This window comes from Suillus paluster (assembly GCF_016628075.1).
Source record: "Suillus paluster strain FC165 chromosome Unknown EDB91scaffold_84, whole genome shotgun sequence".
NCBI classification, from domain to species: domain Eukaryota; kingdom Fungi; phylum Basidiomycota; class Agaricomycetes; order Boletales; family Suillaceae; genus Suillus; species Suillus paluster.
The window spans coordinates 57,518-78,051 of record NW_024537644.1 but is presented as its reverse complement, the minus strand read 5'-3'; the positions used below and the strand labels follow the sequence as shown (position 1 = coordinate 78,051).

At 44.7% G+C, this 20,534-nt stretch overlaps 3 protein-coding genes across 3 annotated transcripts; 2 read left to right on the top strand and 1 right to left on the bottom strand.

Annotated features, from left to right (window-relative positions):
• Nucleotides 1-1,455: 1,455 nt before the first annotated feature.
• EDB91DRAFT_1161226 (uncharacterized protein) lies at nt 1,456-2,043 on the top strand. The gene is given in 4 exon segments (XM_041319827.1): nt 1,456-1,496; nt 1,509-1,713; nt 1,782-1,869; nt 1,925-2,043. 2 exon segments carry the CDS (start codon nt 1,549-1,551, stop codon nt 1,827-1,829), a joined length of 213 nt encoding a protein of 70 aa, XP_041172277.1. The 5' UTR covers nt 1,456-1,496; nt 1,509-1,548; the 3' UTR covers nt 1,830-1,869; nt 1,925-2,043.
• Nucleotides 2,044-12,819: 10,776 nt separating this feature from the next.
• Nucleotides 12,820-15,131, top strand: EDB91DRAFT_1086015 (uncharacterized protein; the record flags this gene model as incomplete). The annotated part of the gene is made up of 10 exons (XM_041315980.1): nt 12,820-12,890; nt 13,022-13,169; nt 13,266-13,386; nt 13,549-13,648; nt 13,712-13,788; nt 14,298-14,437; nt 14,547-14,610; nt 14,749-14,840; nt 14,941-15,074; nt 15,098-15,131. The coding sequence occupies 10 exons, from the start codon at nt 12,820-12,822 to the stop codon at nt 15,129-15,131; spliced, it is 981 nt and encodes a 326-aa protein (XP_041172276.1).
• Nucleotides 15,132-16,509: 1,378 nt separating this feature from the next.
• Nucleotides 16,510-20,406, bottom strand: EDB91DRAFT_1239333 (uncharacterized protein; the record flags this gene model as incomplete). Its single annotated transcript, XM_041321841.1, has 12 exons — nt 16,510-17,171; nt 17,438-17,487; nt 17,578-17,894; nt 17,946-17,995; nt 18,017-18,042; nt 18,093-18,268; nt 18,326-18,455; nt 18,511-18,739; nt 18,798-18,999; nt 19,419-19,553; nt 19,586-19,704; nt 19,986-20,406. The coding sequence occupies 12 exons, from the start codon at nt 20,404-20,406 to the stop codon at nt 16,510-16,512; spliced, it is 2,517 nt and encodes an 838-aa protein (XP_041172275.1).
• Between the last annotated feature and the right edge of the window lie 128 nt (nt 20,407-20,534).

Below are 20,534 nucleotides of genomic sequence, written 5' to 3'. Positions count from 1 at the left end.
GTCTGACATAGGATATATTACCCCAATGGACAGCGATTGGAATAATAATAAAAACAGCCACCAACTGTAACGTGAGCATCGGCGTCACGGCGTCGGTCTGAACTTTGGAATTGAGAGCAGGTCGAGTTGAATGTGATCTCGGTCCAAAGTTTGTCGAAGACTGTTGTCCCCCCTCGCTGTAAGGATCGCGCACTTCTTGGTGTCGACTATGATTTTGTCATGTACACCCGGCGCTGAACTCTTCTGCCTGATCACTGACAGGTCGCCAGATTGCGCAAAGTCTGACGCGGCGTTCATGAATTTTCAGATGGTCACATCACTCACATGGATATCCTAGTGCATTGATAAGGCATCTATGGACAGGCGTATACACGAAACATAAATATAGTGCATCGCATATCCTGACTCACACATCCATCACAAACTTCAAGTATAACACCGCGTACGCAGAGAGCAGCGTGCATCAAATGAACTCGATGAAATGCTTCACGCATGTCTACCGTCATCTCCGCGAACCAACTGTTGACCAACTGCCACAATAAAATCGTCATTAAGGACGGCTAGACATATTGATTTAACAATTGCGAGGGACGGTAGAAAGGATAGGCACTCACGCATCACAGCAATCAGACCAGCGTCTCCCATGTGCCATACGGCTCAAATCAAGCTCTGCACCTCCTCACGGGATCACCATTGCAGTCCCAAGAGAATAATGAAATTGCTGTGGGGAAGATAGGGGCACCCAGAAAGGAGTCGACGATCAGGCCCTACCATCCATCCATCATGTCCCGGCAAGAAATGGGTTGAATTGGAAGTATGATGAGAGGTGCCTTCGACTAGTTCAGCAGGGTTGTGCAGTGCGTGATTCAAGCTGGATGAGAAGCAAATCAAGTCACTGTTCCAAGGATCGGTTGATTTGATAGGGTTCTGCTGTGTGCGAGGCGAGGTAAAACTTGTATCCAGAGGGAATAAGGAGGTCTCAGGGTATTCCTGGGATGGCCGCCCAGCCACGACATGCCACAGCCGGATAATGTGATCCTCCGACCCAGACACGATGCGAGTGTCATGCGGCGAGAACGAGACTGACCAAATCGCATCCGTGTGCCCCCGCAAGGGCTCACCAAATGCCTGCCCCGTCTCTGCATACCGCAGCCGAACATTGTCATCCCAAGAACCAGACGCAATGTGAGTACCATCCGGCGAGAACGAGACTGATGATCTATCAGTAAGAACGAATATAGGCCAATAGGATAAGCTGGTGGAGTCGAGACCGTAATCTGATATAAGTACAAGGGTGGTAAGATCGAAAGGATAAGGATAAGATCGTTTACGAATGAAAGGACTTTGATGTGTGATGTTGGATAATCCAGATACCGACCCGCGGTCTTCCACGTCATATTTCCTCTAAGTAATCAATGCCGCATCACAGGCGCCTCACGACCGCCACCTCGGGGAAATGGTTAACGAGCATAAAAGCCAGCTGTCTTCCTCTCAGATCCTCTCGGAGTTATTCGAACCTGTCCGACAGATCTCATATCCGTACAACTAATGCGTTTCATCTTCCTCGCTACCGTAGCTGCGTTGACAGCATCCATGCCTATCAGTGCCATACCAGCTGTTTTCAGCGGGGACTCGCAATGCATTAAGTCGGGCCAAACTTGTGATCTTGCCTTCGACTTCAACGATTGCTGCCATGGTTATTATTGTTACGTGGTATGGATAGCTTATTTCGCATCCCGTTCAAGTTGACTCACCCTTTGCGCCTCGTACAATTGACATAGCCGTCCGCCGATATTGTACTGGGTGTTTGCCAATCAACCACCACATAAGGACCTTCAAAATATACCAAGAAGCTCACACGTCACGAGAGTAAGTCATGCCCCTGTCTTTGCATTTATGTCGTTCATGGGCAATTCCTACACAGTTAAGTTTGCCCTTGGACAAATGTCACTGCCGCTGGAGAGATGGGAATTTTTGAATAGAACATCTTTCGAAAGACTCGGTATGATATTGACAGGAAAACATGACATAAGTGAGCGAAGTTGCCTTTCTAAGCTGCCTCGTGCCTCGGCAGCGTAGAATAGAGTCTACGTGCAATTAAGCGAGGTGGCGCAGCGTTTCCTGCTCTTGACCACCTCGTAGTCATCTCTCACTCTAAGTCCTAGCCACTAGTTCTCAGTCTTTTTCATCAGTAAAATGACCAGTTGCTTTTCCCGCTTATGTTACTTAATTTTTAGCGAAGGTAGCTAAAAACATTGCTTTTTCAACTTAGTACACTTTTGAAAAAGCAAATTCAGGGCATCTCAAACTTGCAAGTTAGATAATTAAAAAAAGTGAATTCAGCGCAATAAGTAGTACTACTAAGAGTCGTGTATAATGTTGTATACTAGGAAGAGTCACCTATATTGTCCAAAAAAAGAAACTGCTGGTAGACACCAATTATTGAGTAAGTATCTTGAACTCGAAACCAAAACACTATTGACTCACATATACATCTTAACACCATCAAAACTTTGAAGATGGGCCCTCAAGATCCTGTAAGTAACTTACATGCTGTGTAGATCATTGATCGCTGACACGATCAACAGCAGCAATTAGTCTGATATGTACCATGTCGGCCAACAATGGCACCACAGACCTACTGGGGACAAGGGCAAAGGCAGCCAATTGTCCCGGATCAGCCAGAAGTGCCAGTGGCAGCAGATGCAGCGGTGTGGGGAACATCCCCACTGTAGGCCCGTATCCCGTATAATTCCCATGCCTTACCACCATCTTCCTGTGCATTCCACCACCATTCCGCTACCCATCCGCATCTTCCCCAAGCCGTCTGCTAAGCGGAACCAAGTGGAACCCAGCGGAACAATCATGTACCATGTGCATCATATCCCTTTAGCCTTTGGAACGTCCTCCTCCGTCCAGTCCATGTCCTTCCATCCTCACTGGTGAGTACTAGCTATGTTCCCCGTGTTACTAACATGTTCCTATCTCATTTCATATGTGTTATGATACTTATATGGATCCTTCCGCTACTCGGGACTGGTTCCTTATCTCACAGCCTCCCTGGTTGTAGCATAGCGCTTTCCGGAACCTCTTCCTATATAGGTAGCAATAGATGGGATCTTAGTTTTTTACCTTCTGATAGACTCAACTCCACTTCCACTTACAGAGTACTTCCCAGTACTCCACTCACTGTCTAAAATATCTTCCCGAATCTATTCCTGATCTCATTGCAACGTTCCCGCCTCTGTGAGTTCCGCTCGAAATGCCTGACATCGGATCCGACAACTTGGAGCAAGTACCAGACACAAGCCTGGTCCAACTTTACCCAATCATCCTCCTGCAGCCTCATAGTTTCTTTTCCCTCCATTAGTTCCGTTTGTTCCCCATTTGTTCCATTTGTTCCCCGTTTGTTCCGCGTTAGTTCCGTTAGTTCCGCTCGTCGTGGACCCTCCGCATCTTTGCGTTCCCAGTCCTAGTAAGGACTGGAACCCTTCAGGTCACTAGACAGAGTCTAGTCTTTGCTTTCCTCGCACTTACTTGAGGATCCTGCTACCCAGTAGCAATCCCCTTGGGATGAGTTTAAGTCTCGCACCCTTGTTAGACTTCTGAATCACCCAGGGTCTATTTTCCTCACCCACAGCAGTTGGGGAGGGTGTAGCTGGAGGGATGAGGGCGGTTGGGGAGGGTGTAGTGCTGCCGCCATTCAGTCCTGAACCCAGGTTCGGACCTGAACTTGTGTGAACAGGACTGCAGTTCGGTCAGAGGTTTGCTGTATGATGCAGGACTGAACCCTACCTAGGTTCTTCATTTGGGCTGTCTTGGATTTCCGTCGGACCCATTTGGACAGGTCTGAATGGGTCTGAACCCACTGAAACTTTGACGTTTATTTACCATTGCTTCTGTCGTGCAACTTGACTTGTGAGAATCAGTTGATTTTGTGGTGCTAGTGTGATCCTCAGGCATTGAAAGATGCTCACCGTCGACACGCCACTGTCAGTAAGTTTTCCGGCGCAATTATCACCGGCACAATTCATCACTTCTAATGTTTTTAGTTCATTCTGGTCTTATGCAAATTGTCAGCAGAGGATAAAAGGGACAAGGTTCATGTGTCAAAGGTCAGTTCATTCGTTGAAATGTCAAACCCTGCAGTCAATGCTAATGGCAATTTGAAGGATGCATCTGAAATTGTGTGGTATCATGATGCCGACGATGACATGCCAATCTCTCCTCATCCTGAATCCCCTTCTAAAGTGCTGTCCTCTGGCCCCTCTCATCATACCCTGGACTCCTTCATAGGCACAATGGGCTCTTGCTGAATGCCTGCAACATTTGTTGCTGGTTCACATCACTCTGGTCAACCCACCAAGCCTTCTGCAAAGGTGCGGGAAGCAGCGAACAGTACCATTCCTGCCAAACATCCAGGTACTACCACTATGCCCCCTGCCACCAAGCATCTGCTTGTCTCTGCAACCGGCTCCTCTATCATTGGCGACGACAACAATGACATATCTACCAACAAGGATGAGACCTTCGTCCTTGATGAAGATTTAGATAACAAAGACAAGGATCCTGAGGAAGCTTACCAGCAGATCAAAACATTTGGAGATGCCGACCGAGATGTAAGTGTTTTTTGGTCTTTATCCTACTGTCCTGATGTCAAACCTCCAGCTTCGCAAAAGCCTGAAGAAAGACAAGCAGACAGCAGATCTTCAGACAATATTTACTGAAGAAAAAGGTCACAAGAATGTGCATACTAGCGAAAGCGAAGACAGATGGTGGTGTAATGTTTGCAAGTCAGTTTTATTCTTCCCTGTCTCTGAGTGTTTTTTACTAACTTGCCTTCTGTCTTGTAGGGACGCAAATTTGCCTCTTCAACATTGTTTCTTCAAAGGTAGCATTTCTACCCATTGTACTCACATTGCCTGGTAAGTTTTTTTTCAAGTGTGTTTGAGCCATGCTAATTATCTGATCAGCCATCCAAACTGCCACTTTCCAATATACAAGAGTCGCTGCAAGGAGAAAGGTATCATCATGCACGAGCATGCTATTCCCATGAACGTCAAGGTACCTGATGGAGAGCAGCAAACTCTTGATCATGCCCTTGTCCCAAAGCCACCTTAGTTTTCAAAGTCAGGCCTTGTTGACTATATTGTCGAGCTCATTGTTGCTGAGGATGAGGTTTGCAACTTTCATTATTTGTTTCATGTACACATCCTCATGCAATTGCAGGCATTTCAACTTGTTGACAAAGGATCATTTCGCCACCTCCTGCAATACCTTCGGCCAAGTCTTTCAGATCAAGAGATTCTGCACTGCACTAAGACATGGGACAAGATTATTGAGAGAGCAAAACTTGCTGTTGAACGAGTCAAGGAAAAACTAGCAGTAAGTGTTAATAATTGTGATTGTCTGCTTTTCACTCATTATGATTGTCTTAGCACATTGACAGCAAGATTTCGATGACATTCGACTCATGGACATCTGAACTGGGCGACCCATTCCTTTCTGTCACAGCACATCATATCGACTTGCCCGCTGATAAGCCTCAGGAGTGGGAACTGAAGACCAAGCAGCTCACCTTTAGGCCCATTGAGAGTAACCACAGCGGTGCCAACATTGGCGGCATTTTGATTGAACTCATCAACAGCTATGACATACACAAAAAGGTAAGCATTTATGGAGTAGGGGAGCCAATTGGAGATGTGACAGGTGAAATGTGAAGAGGTGAAGTTGTGACATGTGAAGGTGTGAATGACAAATTCACATGACTGGTTTGGTTCTTGGATGTAGCCAAAGTAAAGCCAAGGAACAAAAAATGATTTGTATTGGGAATTCATGACATTACCCCCTTTTTAGGATGAGTGTCCTCACAAATATAGGATGGTCAGATATTTTTCTGTCTCCATTCCAAGAAACCAGGAGTTTGTAGAATTGGAATTATGGAACTGGCAATTTGGTGTGATTTTGGAGCGTCAGGATGTGTGGCGTGGAATTCATTGACTAATCTGGGTGAATTTTTTAAGTCTTCCTCTTTTTGCCATGTCACTTCTTCCAATGGATATCCTTTCCACTTTGTCAGGTATTGCAACTGTTGCTGGTATAACCAGCTTACTTCTTGCTTTTCATACTTTGTTTCCTTACTGTCAAAGCAAATTAAGGTGAACAAGTGAAATTAGAAGGAAAATCAAATTAAGAGTAATAAGTAGTACAGATGTAAGTACAATCAACACAATTTCAAAGGCATGATGGTCAGTGTATTTGTTGACATATCCAACTTCAGCTGTTGCTGAGGGACAAAGAGATCAAATGTGAAGGCATTATGAGGTTGGGCTGTACATAGTGTAGTCATGAAGTGGTGTTGTAGAATCACATTGGAATCATGTCATGTGGCCAGTGTACAGAGAATTGTGTACAGCAGGACAAGTGGAATTTCTGAGAACACAGCAAACACCCAACCCAAGTCTTAGTCTAATACTGCTGCACCCCCTCACCAATACTCCCCCATATTCACCCCATGTTGCAGTGTTCACCATCCTGTGGGAGAGAACCATCAGTACTGAATACATTACTCAACAAACAACTTACTTCAGTTGGTTCACAACTATACTTCTTTCACTGGGTGAAAAAAAATTATGTTGATGGGCACCATTCAAGTGTTGTATGTGGATCTACAAGCTAGCTGGAGCCACTGGGCCATGGCATGTTGGGGGCATGCTCCAGTGGATTTGTATAAGTAGGAATTGCTAAAGGGTTCTGACAAAACTAAGTAAAGCGGAAGTGGATCTGCACTCAGCCGCTGCCTAAGAAGGCAAGAGAAACAACTTTGTAAAGTGGAAGCAGATCTGCACTACTCTAGATTAGCTATACTGTAAATAAACAAATGTAAATGGTAACATACCTCAGCCACTGCCTGAGAAGGCAAGATAAACAACTGAGGCAAATATCCACCGAGACACCTCTGATGTATGGGCAAAAACCCACTCACTAAACTAATCATGTAACCATGTGTTCTACTTAGGAGTCTGTGACCTCCATTGAACACACTTCCCATTACATGTACATCCAAAACATCCCAACTCTCCTATTACATATCCGCCTGCAGTCCTGCACTTGGGTGTGTGTCAGATGGTCGGGTACAAACATGGCCAAGAGTTGGATAGGCACAGATGGACTTGGACAGGTGTCAGACAGTCATGGATGGGTGTAGATGCTCATGGAATATCATGTGGTTTTGTCAGGTTCAGAATTGAGGTGTGTGGATGTAGATAGATGAAGGGACTTAGGTGCAAATTCAATAAATGTGACAAGTCACACACATGACCTGTATTTAATAAAAACTGTTCATGCTCATCAGAAAGGGCCTTGGTTAGCAGGCTGTCTTCACAAGTGGGTATGAGCTTATTGTAAAGACTGTGAAGACCTTCCTATGAATATCTATGGGACCTGGAACTCCTCTATTCCGGAAGATGAAGACTTTGCACAGGAGCTGCTTCTACATTTATAGGGGATTGGGAAGTATGTTAGAGCAATGGACATAGTCAAATATCTCAATAAAGCTGAGGTGAAGTCATGGTTAAAACTGACTAAAACAATATCCCTCTTAATAGCACAACACTGGATAAACCATGTTGGTTACAGGTAGTTGAAGACACCAACTGGTCAGTTTGTTGACAGACATGAGAGGGTTGATGTGGTGGAATATCAACAGGCAGTGTTCCTCCCTGTTTGGGCCAAGCTGCTGTCTTGCACACAAGTATACACACCCAATTGGAATGAGGGTACTGTGCCACTGTTAAGCACTCATCAAAACGTAATCTGGAATCATGATGAGTCCACCTATTATGCAAATGACCATAGAAAAATTCAATGGGTACACAAAAGCGAAACTGCTGTACCTTATGCCAAGGGAGAGGGTGCCTTGTTGATGGTTGTAGATATGGTCAGCCCTGATTATGGATGGCTGCATTCACCAGACAGAACAGAAAGTGTTTGTGTCCTGTTCAAAGCTGACAAGGCCCATGAAGGGTACTTCACATGTGAGGACATACTTAAACAGGCCTCCAATGCAATGGACATTCTCAAGAAACACTATGCAGATGAGGATTATGTCATGGTCTTTGACAATGCAATGACACATCTGAAGCATGCAGATGATGCACTGTCCACATGACACATGCCTAAATATTCACCAAAGCATGGAGACAAGTGGGATGGTACCAATTGGGGTGAGGGGTGGAAGCCAACAAACTAGGGTGTAGAGGTCAATGTGGTTGGCGAAGACGGAATACCTATGCATGGCCTAGATGGCATGGTGTTGAAAAAAAAGTTTCCAATGGGCAATGGCAAGTTCACAGATGGATCACCACAGTTGCTGTACTATCCAAAAGATCACAAACATGCTGGTGTATTCAAAGGAATGGGGGTGATACTGGAGGAGCGAGGCTATAAAGGGGCATTGAAGGTTCAGGCAGAATGCCCAGGATTTCAGTGTAAAAAGGGGGTTGTTCATTGTTGCTGTTGAAGAATGCTCTATAACAAGCCTGACTTCATGGGCATCAAGTCATTGCCAGAGATTGCTTGTGAAGCCCATGGCTTTCAAGCAATTTTCTCCCCTAAATTTCACTGTGAGCTTAATTTTATAGAGAAATGCTGGGAATATTCAAAACATATTTACTGCAAACTTCCCGCATTGTCAAAAGAAGCTGATCTTGAATGAAATGTTCTCCAGGCTTTGGATTCAGTCCCACTGGTAGCCATTCACAGGTGAGTCATAAATCTTGTATCTGAGTCATGCTGACACCATACCATGATAGGTTTTCCACTCATTCACTGAGATTTATGGATGCCTATAGAAAGGGTCTCAATGGCAAACAGGCAGCATGGGCATCAAAGAAGTACTGGAGACATAGAGTTTTGCCTGAAACACTAATGAGAGATCTGATGGGGGCAGGATTGGTTTGAACAAACCAATCAGCTGCATGAAAATTGCACTCAAATACAATTTGAAGACTTAATATAAATACATACACTGGAATATGATGCTATAGCTGCAGAGGAGCCTGTTGTCACAGACTCACAGCGCAATAAACAAAGTTAGAAGCACAGAGTTACAAAAGGTCACAGGAAGGTCACTTGTCATGTGATGTCAATGGGTTTGGATGAGGTCTATCTTAGGAAAAACTTTGTCTCACTGATTTCCTGATGCTTTTTTCACCTTAGCCTACTTTGGTCATTCTGTGTCTATCTAAAATAATAGTATTTTTGACTGCCTTATATGCCTGATTTTAAGTAAACAACTCCTTATTTCCTCAGTTTAAGGAAATGGATCTCCTTTTTCTCCTTATTTTAAGTGTGAAAAACGGCCTTGAATTTACCTGATTGTGCGAATTAAGGCAAATAAGGAACTCAATGATTTGCTGATGGCCAATTGGATAGCGCATCCTTCAAGTTTGTATTGCAGTTGTTTTTTGTATCATTATTGGTTCACCAGTGTAGGCATCAGTAAAATACCATGTTACTTAAGCTGCCTTAAACAGACTTAACTCGCACTTAAGTGACTTTGCAGAAGTTGACACACTTTGCCAAAATTTCAACTTCAACATGTTCAGAAAAAAGTTGTTGGGTTATGTTAACATACATATTTTATTATAGTTTACACTAAAAAAATCAAGATATGCCAAGTGAATGTTGCAGGAGAGAGCAAACAGTTTTCAGCCAAGTCAGCCAAGTTGATTAAGTAACGTGGTATTTTACTGATGAGCCTAAGTGTAATCAAGTGTGTTTCTGTCGGAAATGGATGGGATGTACTGTATCTGACGTTACACATAGTACAACTAGTCCAGCATCCATGGTGCTGCTCACAAGCCTACCAATTCGGATTCAGGAAAGTTGAGGTGACAATTCCCACTTAGTGCTATCACATGTAAGTACAAGCCTTGGTCACCATCCTGACACTATGCCTCTACAGGCAGCCAATGATGTTATATAGATGTATCCTAAGTGGACTATAGTCCTAAAAGTCCGATACATACTCTTCTGTAGTCATCCACTATCCAACGGGATGTATCCAGGATATATCCACATGAGAATCGTGCTGCCGGCTTCCTTTGCTTATAAATCATGCATTCTGGGATTACAAATCATACTGGCAGTGATTGTATACCTCAAATGGACGATTCTCCCGAATGTCCGGTTCCTCCTGATGGGCTTCCATTGACTTCTTTGATGATCTCGATCTGAGGTATGTCAGTCAAGCTTGAATGTACCTGACCAGAACTTTCTAGATTAGAGCATTCCAGGATGGGGCTCTCAGGCTGGGTGACCTTTCATATACACGTTCAGAGGCTACACTGAAAAATTTCAAGTGAAAATGAAAATTCTAATACAATCAAATTCACGAGCATTCAAGCTTCAAGTCAGCGTCTCAGATCAGGCAGTTTGTGTCCTGACACACCAGTAACTCGTGAGTCCCACATTTCACTTATATCTAAAGCTCGAGGCTGACAGAATGCATGTATGACTCTTCGATGGTTTTGTTGATATATGTTCTGTGTTCCGAGTCTGGGCTTCACACAACGCCTGTGCTGGGCTCCTAGCCACGTTGACCCACCACCGGCACCCTCTGCAGTTCTCTAGTGGTGATGGCAGGAGCTCAGTTAGCACTGTATACGATACATTTTACTATAGAACATGATGTTTAATATTAATAGAATTTTTCCCCAGTCCCACCGCTTTTATTTCACATCATGTGCAGCACTTTGTATATACTCGATCAAAATTCTCAAATTCTTCATTAAGCGGTACGTATCTAATGAAAATGAAAGCAAAAAAACATATAGACGCAAGAAAGATAGTATATATGTCTGTCTGTTTTGCTTCCTCGAGCTCTTCAAGTTCAATAGTTTTGTAAGGAAGTTTGGAATTTTGTTGAGAAAGCTCAAGGATCATGTACGCCATTTTTGGTTTATGCATCATTGGACTTTTATAGGTTTTTTACTAGTACATGCTGATCACAAAGTCTCTTGTTTCACAAGCTTGAATTTACACTCCCACCTCCTGCTCTCCATTCATGCATCGTTCAGGCTGCTTACACCTTGCTATCACCACCTCCTGCTCTCAGTTCGTGAGTAATTTTGTCGTTTGAGCTGCTTACACCTGTGTCTGACCACATCACCCCCAAGTTCTGTACACTACCATTATCCTGATGAGTCGCTCATCAGAGCTGGTTTCTCTTGCGCATCCATCGTCCCTTCTCGCTTCTTCCTTCTTCCTGCTCCCTTGTTCTCCTCCTCATCTTCGACTTTCCTCCTCCTGCTCTCATCCATTGGAATCAACAACCCTCCTTGATCACAGCGGCCCGCTCGTCAGTGCCGGTTTCTCTTGCACCCGCATTGCACCCTCTCATACCTCCATTGATCCTCTTGCTGGGCTGGATGGTGTAGTGGGCATTGCATTGTTGTTGCTGGAGGTGGTGGGTGTTATTGTCTCTCAGTTGGTGTTGCAGGGGTGTGCTGGGACAAGTACCAGAGTGAGTGAGTACTCACTATCATTGTGCGTCCACCATCCCTTCTAGCTTCTTCCTTCTTCCTGCTTGTCTCTCTCCCTTGTTCTCCTCCTCGTCTGCTTCCCTCGAGGCTCCTCCTGCTGTTGTCCATCGTCCACACTTGTCTGAGCCACGTCAGCAGTTGCTGATGTGCACTGGGCATTTGTGCATGGTGTCCGTGGTGTATGGAACGGCATGGTGGACGTGGTGGGCATTGTCAATGCAACACCTCGAGATTGTGGTTGAACCCGGTTCAAACACGAACCAGACCTCCCGAACACGTTCAGCAGCGTTCAGTCCAGAGTTTGGCCAACAGCTGAACCTGAACCTAGGCTAGCATTCGGTTTAGTGTCTAGAAAATAATGACAGAAAACCGGACTGAACCAAGCCCGATGTTAAGGTCGTGCTCAAGGGAGAGGTTACTCAAAGGGCTTCGGCTTCAGCTCGTGCGCTGCACCCCTTACCCGAGTACGTGCCCTTTAATTTCCGGGGGACAGAGGGGAAGCCCGACGGAAGTCCGGGAAGTTCCGGAGGACTTAGTGTCGGTGGAGTTCAGCGGAACTCCGGGAGGTTTATACTGGGACAGAGTAAGGCTACTACGGAAGTCTGGAGTAGAAACTGAACAGAGGTTAGACTACCCTAAGGTAGAGCCAGAGAAGTAGTCCTAAGGTTTAACCCCTAAGACTCGGAGGTGGACAAGAGATGAGACTCAAGTCCGGAGATTGCAGGAATGAGCAGAACTAAGATGATATTCGAACTGAGGAGTTCCGGAGTATTACAGGGGTTTATATACTGTAGGTAACATGTAAGTAAATCAGTCAGCAAAGGTAAGGGCTATGTACGAAGCATGTGGAAAGTCTATTACTAAGTGTAGCGGATCAAAGCAGTGAAGTCGGAAATGAAGTAGGAATGGACAGATCAATAAGCATAGTGGAAAGAACATAACTGGTAACCGGAGCAATAGCTAATCTAAAAGAAGTTAGGGGTGAGTGCAGAGATGAAGGTGGAGCGCTGGGTGGAATAGTAAGATGGAGGACTGGACTTTAATGGAGTAGATCTGGAATTCCGGATCTGGAGGTATGGGATATGACACCCGAGCGCGCTGTAGGGGTCTCTTTGGATGCGCCTCCTTGTGATTATATCAAGGGACCAACCTGATGAATGATAGCATTTCTGGACTGCGATTGTGAAGGTTAAATTGATGTGATTCTTGATCTCAGAACTACATAGTGATATGGTACCTGGGGAGATTGCAAGATCGCAAACACTAAAATAATATGACCGCTGGGGATGGACATCAATGGACGGCCACCTTCCCGGAGCCATGTATGCCATTCTCAGAAGTTCGGTAGGCTGGCTGATCGATAACCATACAGAACGGATGTATTCCAGAGTGGATAACTAGACTTAAAGATGTATCGGACTTTTAGGATTATTAGCCATATGGATACGTCTTTCTGCCTGTATCCTGTGCTACAGGCATGCCCTTTGCTGTGAATTCGAACATCCACGTATTTTATCTGAGCAGCATGGATCATCAGCAGCCCATAGAGGAAAATGCTGGCTCGTGGATCCTGCAAGTGGTGGAACTGTTATTGCATCTGTCAAATCCCCAATTGTTCCTTTGGTGAGGATAACTAACGCCTTAATGGTCTTGTTCCTCCATCATGGGCCATGGGTGTGCACGGACCTTCTAATGATGCTCGGTTCACAACTTCAGTAGGTATGTGCAGTCCGTATTCAACCCCTGGTAAAATACACACCACTGACTTTATCCCTGCATGCCATTGACCGCAAAACAGGACATTATTGCACTATTGATGACCTTTTCCAGCACCAGCAAGGTATGTCTGGCTGATTACCTTGGCTCATGGTATGTCAAATGGAGATGGATCTTCCTGTTGAAGTGTACTACCATCCTGTCATTGATTATGGTTGGAGATACGTCGTGCAAAGGTCGCAAGGATTTCGATATGAATCATAACTTATGCTGATTTAAATTGCAGGTATTTCGGGGATGGGCGCAAAGAAACTAGGCTCATACCATGGTTTCCAAAGGTCAAGGCCAAGACTGGCATCTGCAGTGGTGAAGGACCACGCGATGATGTATGTTAGTGCACCATGAGCCACCATCTAATGGGCTCGAGCCTGCTAACTCATACTCTGCAGATCTAGTGATGTTCCAGCCTGGCATCAAGCCCTGGGCCAGCCCAAGACAGGCCTAAACAAGCCAAGTTGGGAGACATGTGAGCTTGACACGGCTGTGACGAGGCACTGACACAGCATGGGTACTAACGTTGATGTGGCACGGGGGCCTAATGTAGCTAATGTGGGGCTTGACATGGTAAATTCATAGCCTATAGGGCCTGCATCAACAAAAGAGCCTGAACCGTATATGTGAATATATGTTGCAATGTAAGACCTTGTGTACAACTTGTGTATATCTGAAAAGCTAAATCACACGCATTCTCATGTTAACTTCACAAGGCCTTCCATACTTTGGGCTCTTTTGTTGATGTGATGCAGTATGGGTGAAGCTCAACATCAAATCTTAGTGGCGCAGAGATACCCATTCCCCACTCATGATTTTCCACGTAGTAATAAGTGCCGCGTCACAGGCGCGTCACGACCACCACCTCAGGGACCCTTACGAGCATAAAAGCCAGCTGTCTTCCCCTCAGAATTAAGTATTCGAGAACCTGTCTGACAGATCTCATATCCATACAATTGATGCATTTCATCTTCCTCGCTACAGTAGCTGGGTTGACAGCATCCATGCCTGTCAGTGCAACACCAGCTGTTGTCGGCAGGGACTCGCAATGCATTGGGTTTCGCAAACCTTGTGACATCAGCATCAATGACAATGGTTGCTGTGCTGGTCATTATTGTTACGTGGTATGGATAGTTTATTTCGCATCTTCCTTCAAGTTCAAGCATTCGAGTTGACTCACCCTTTCTGCCTTGTGATAGTATCCCATTGATCATCCATACGGCATTTGCTTAGCATTACCAACAACTACCAATTGAGAAAGGCCTTCAAGATCCCAAAGAACTCGCATGTCACGAGAGTAAGTCATGTCCCTGCCTTCGCATTTGGTAACGTCGTTCATGGAATAATTCTTAAGATTGCCCTTGGACAAATTTCACTACCGCTGGAGTAATGGGGAATAGAACATCTTTCAAAAGACTCAATATGATGTTGACAGGAAAATATGACATACTTATAAGATTGACCGAAGTACTGCAGCTCCAGTGGTCCAAGTCACTTGAAGCTAAAAAATCAAAAACAGCCTCCCAGGTCGGACATAATCTATGTTCACAGTAGTGTTTTCCTGTTGTTTTCGTAGTTGTTTTCCCTCTTTTTTTCAAATTTCTGGGGAAACCAAGTTTTTTTCTAGTCTTGTCAGATTGGACGGTCCGAGGGAGCCAGTAGTACTTTAGGCAATTTAGTCAGGATCTATGATCCAATTGATATCGTGAATGGGCCAACATTGTTACAGTCACCAACTCCTCATGCTGGGGCATTCGTGAGGTGTAGCTTATTGTCTGACATAGGATATATTACCCCAATGGACAGCGATTGGAATAATAATAAAAACAGCCACTAACTATGACGTGAGTGTCGGCGCCATGACGTCGGTCTGAACTTTGGAATTGAGAGCAGGTCGAGTTGAATGTGATCTCGGTCCAAAGTTTGTCGAAGACTGTTGTCCCCCCTCACTTTAATGATCGCACACTTCTTGGTGTAGACTATGATTTTGTCATGCACACCCGCAGAACTCTTCTGCTTGATCACTGACAGGTCACCAGATTGCGCAAAGTCTGATGCGGTGTTCATGAATTTTCAGATGGTCACATCACTCACATGGATATCCTAGTGCATTGACAAGGCATCTATAGACAGAAAACATAAACATAGTGCATCACATATCCTGACTCACATATCCATCACAAACTTCAAGTATAACACTGCATATGCAGAGACCAGCGTGCATCAAACAAACTCGATGAAATGCTTCACACATGTCTACCCATCATCTCTGCGAACCAACTGTTGACAAACTGCCACAATAAAATCATCATTAAGGACGGCTAGACATATTGATTTAACAACTGCGAGGGACAGTAGAAAGGCTTAGGCACTCATGCATCACAGCAATTAGACCAGCATCTCCTATGTGCCATACAGGAGAATAATGAAATTGCTGTGGGGAAGATAGGGGCACCCAGAAAGGAGTCGATGATCAGGCCCTACCATCCATCCATCATGTCCCGGCAAGAAATGGGTTGAATTGGAAGTATGATGAGAGGTGCCTTCAACTAGTTCAGCAGGGTTGTGCAGTGCGTGGTTCAAGCTGGATGAGAAGCAAATCAAGTCACTGTTCCAAGGATCAATTGATGTGATAGGGCTCTGCTGTGTGCGAGGCAAGGTAAAACTTGTATCCAGAGGGAATAAGGAGGTCTCAGGGCATTCCTGGAATGGCCACCCAGCCATGACATGCCACAGCCAGATAATGTGATCCTCCGACCCAGACACGATGTGAGTGCCATGCAGCGAGAACAAGACCAACTAAATCGCATCCATGTGCCCCCACAAGGGCTCACCCAATGCCTGCCCCATCTCTGCATACCACAGCCGAACAGTGTCATCCCAAGAACCAGACGCAATGTGAGTACCATCCGGCAAGAACAAGACTGATGGTTTATCAGTAAGAATGAATATAGGTCAATAGGATACATCAGTAAAATCACAAAGTCCTTTTTTGGCTTGGAGCCGCTTAATTAGCCTTGGACTTTAAGTGAAATTTGCAATGAAGAGAAAAGACGTGACAAGGTGCAAAAGTCAATGTTTTATCAAGACACGACAAGTGTCCCAAGACAGTAAAGAGGCTTAAGGAGAAAAATCAGATTCAAGTCATTGCAAGTGCTACCAACATGTGCTTTACAGTGAGACTCGAAGACAGTGATCATGATGCAATTTCAAATGCATGATGGTCGACATACTTGTTAACGTAGTAAGCCCAAAAACAATCATAAGACACATGCAAATTAATATTGAGGGGAATGAAATGACAGCCGTAGATAGGGATGAGGTGAGCAGCGTGGTAGATTGTATCCACATGTATGACACTGTGTAGAGGTGCATGGTTGGCGCTGTGGGCCGGTCGAACCATCCACATTCCAGTCTCTACATCAGGTGAGTTTCCAATAACATCGAACCAGTGGATAACAGCGCATGGATAAACTTGACCACCATATTTAAATGAAAAGAACGCGCAAATCCTGGCAACTTCAAGCCCTCGGATGCCCTCTGTGATTGATCCTGTGTTAATGAAAATACAGTCATTGTGCGGAAACTCATTCCGCCACAAAGGACATGCACAAATATGCTCCACTTTCATGCCACCAACACCACAAAGGTCACTTGGTGCATAGAATCTCAAACATGCAGAGTTGAATACCAAGATTTTTCCTTTGTATCTGGGGCAGCCGGCAATAGGAATTTCTGATGGGTCTCGGTTGTCGTTTGGGTGTGTTTGCTCAAAAAGAAAGCGGCAGATCAAGTCAGGAAGAGATGGAAGGTACAGTTCTGCAGCAAGAGCCAAAACATTGCGGGCACATTTTGTCTCTGCAAGCAAAGTCATGTATTAGATCTCATAGCCTCAAAAAATAGTCACACATAGTACTCACAGACTGTTCGTGCTAGCCGAGTGTGCGCTTGTAAAACAGTCGGGCCATGATCTACTAGTAGTATGTCATTATCATTGCCATTGACATCAGCATTGTTTGATGGGGGGGCACTGGTATCTTCGGGGTCAGGGATGGCACTGTCCGTCATGCCTATTTAGCAGCATTGAATGAATGACCATTGAAAGACAATTATAAATTACTCACCGAGTGCCTCGAGTTCCACTAAAAAACAGGTACCAATCAACATCCCACAACTGGTGAAGTCAGCACGTGCAGCAGCTAGTTTATCAAGATGCTGGTTTGTGACCAGCATCTGACCAAGCACTTTGTACTTGCTTGATCACCTCCATGGTTCTTTTATAGCCTTGATATGCTTGCTCTCTGTGATAGACAAGCAGAGTCCATTGGGGGCACCAAAGAGCCGAATAAGTTGGATATAGTGCATAAGGGAGTGTTGCCGCGGCAGTGAGAAAGTAAAAATAACTTCAGTAGTTTCAAAAATCTTGCGGTACCGATGGAAACGGGACAGCGCATCTCGAACCTCATCCAGGGTGCTCTCGGTGATGGTGTTTCGACAGATGAGGTAGCAAAATTCGAGAAATGCACAGAATGTCTTAATGACATCCGTCGGTACATGTCCCTCGATTGTGGGTAAGTACACCTAATTAAAACAATTCATCAGTGAAATTAACTTGAAAGGGGAGGTAATTACCTTCATGAGGGCTTTGGAGTCATCGCCTGTCCATTGCTTGAAGCCCCGCCCTTGCGGAAATCAGTGCAGACCCGAAAATGAGGTGACAGCTGCTATTCTGAGCCGGAAATTAGTTAATAATGAGGCCCATTAGTGTTAAATTCATACCTGTGATCAATATCATCTAAGATGCAGTCTGCCTCACTGCATCCGTGAGTAAGCACAAGATATTTCTCCACCCATTCCACAAGGTGGTCCTTGAATATGCCTTTGATGATTTGATGTAAGATGTCAGGAGCAATCAGTTGGTGAATGTTGGCACATGGAAAATCATTTGTGAAAGGCTAAGAATACTAAGTGTTAAGATTCACTGAGACTTGGAGTGACATGGAAAGACTTACGACCAAGTCACCAACTATTCCAAATTCCATCCACAGTTCGCCAAGTGTACCCACTTCAAACAGGGCCTCAGTGTAGTCATGAGATCGGTCAAGTGCGGGAGTATCAAGGTTTGGATGAGGTGCACAGCATCTAAAAGAAAATGCTTACTAGTAGCGCTAATGAAATGAGACAAAATGATATTTACCTTGCACACCAGCAGCTAACTATACATGTAAGGAGCACTTGTTCTTCATAATCAGCGATGTACGGCCCCAAGCCATAGATTACACACCGAAAATGACCATCTCCGAACTTCACGACTTCTGGCTTCGTCATCCCAGGCCTAAGTGTTTCGAGTATCTTGGATAGTGAGGAGTGAAATAATTGGTGACGGAATTTGCGAAATTGTGGATCAGCAGCATGTTCCTTTGTAGCTTAGCAGTTGAAAATTGACATCAGCATGTTTCAAGAGCACGAAAATATTGGACTTACTTTTCGGCATTGCAAGGAATCCAATGATTGTAACTGCATCCCGACGTGCACGGCAAACATTGTTATGAACATTTTCAATAGAAAGATAGAGTGGATAATATGCATTATTACAGGTCACAACAGAAACTGTTGTTTTGTTGCTTCTGAGGATGACAGGTACAAATGCTGAGCCAATTGTCTCTGGGTCTCCAGCAATGATGTCCTGTAATGGGCAAAGTCAGATCTATCTTGTATGAAGGGACAGTCTAGAGTGTTAAAAATGGAGGGCGAGTTTTGATAATCTAGCGCAATAGTAGAAATAGCCTGATGGAATGAACAGCAAGTTCTGATAGTCTATAGCATGATAGAAATTGATGGATTGAATGAAGGGAAAGTTCTGATAGTCTAGTACAATGAAAATAGATGGAATGAAGGGCGACTCGGCGAGTTCTGATAATCTAGCGCAATAGTAGAAATAGCCTGATGGAATGAACAGCGAGTTCTGATAGTCTATAGTGTGATAGAAATTGATGGATTGAATGAAGGGAAAGTTCTGATAGTCTAGTACAATGAAAATAGATGGAATGAAGGGCGACTCGGCGAGTTCTGATAGTCTAGCAATAGAAATGAAATATTACACACTGCCTGATCCCAAGCCCAATCACCTGACATGAAATCTTGCCATTGCCGTTCATCTCCATTGGTCGAGTACTCCCAATAAGGCTGATAGTCCATTTCGTCGGAGTATGCAGGGTTCGCCAACATGTTGTGAATAACCTCCCGAGGATCCCAATACCAAACATCGTAACTTCCATCCAGGGTGGGTAATCGCTGTCAGGTTTCTCACCTGTGTATGTGCATGAAAAGCCCTCCCACTTCACATCACCCAGTGGAATGGAGTCAATTGTTTCATGGAGGTCTTTGTGGTCTGCAAATGGTGGTATGTCACCGTGTTTGAGGAGTGTCGTGGCCCAAAGGTTGAAAAGATGGTCGGCCTGCCCTGCTGACATCTGATTCCTAATATAGAGTAATTCAGCAGTTTCAAATTCAACACGATTTCTGAATGGCATCCAATTGTCGTGTGACTTGGCCTCAGGAGGTGGGGGGGGGCAGTATCTTCAGGGAGAAAATTTCCATGCTCGTCACATGGGCGACCTTGTACCACTGACAGGTCAGACTTTGAACAGGAAGTTAAACAAAAAAATGAACCATCTAATGAAGGATGGTAATTGCAGTAGAGTGAGTTTCCAGGTCCAAAAAACTCTGCATGTACATTGGGAGGAGGAGAAGAAGCAGAAGTTCTTAACTCCTCATCAGTGGGCCAGGTGCTATGATCTGGCTCAGCTTCACCCTGAAAGGTATCAGCATCCACTGCGCTTGTAGGATCATTTATTTGTGGGTCTGGAGATGGTAGAGATATGATGGGGTGGGCAGAGAGAACATGTTTGGTATGTCTGGCAGTGGTTTTGAAAAAACAGTTGCACCCAGCACGTCCACAAGGAACTTGGAAGGCACCAAAGATTCGTTGAGGAGCCTGAGTATGAGGAACATTTTTTGGCATGCTAAGGAAAATAGACAGCAGAAGAATCAAGAGAAGTAGCACTGAGGACTTGACTGATGCCCTGTGCATAGTGAATGGCACGCTGCCAACATGCACACAAGGTTAGACCGATTAAGGATTCAAAGTGTTTGTTTGGCAGGACACGTACAAATTCATTTCCAGCAATTTGATAAACTTTCCTCTCTACCAACCATTTT

Bases quoted from the DNA above. Each gene is read 5' to 3' on its own strand.
- EDB91DRAFT_1161226 (XM_041319827.1), top strand. From the start codon at position 1,549: ATGCGTTTCATCTTCCTCGCTACCGTAGCTGCGTTGACAGCATCCATG. The intron at 1,714-1,781 runs GTATGGATAGCT...CAATTGACATAG, and splicing joins ATGGTTATTATTGTTACGTG to CCGTCCGCCGATATTGTACT.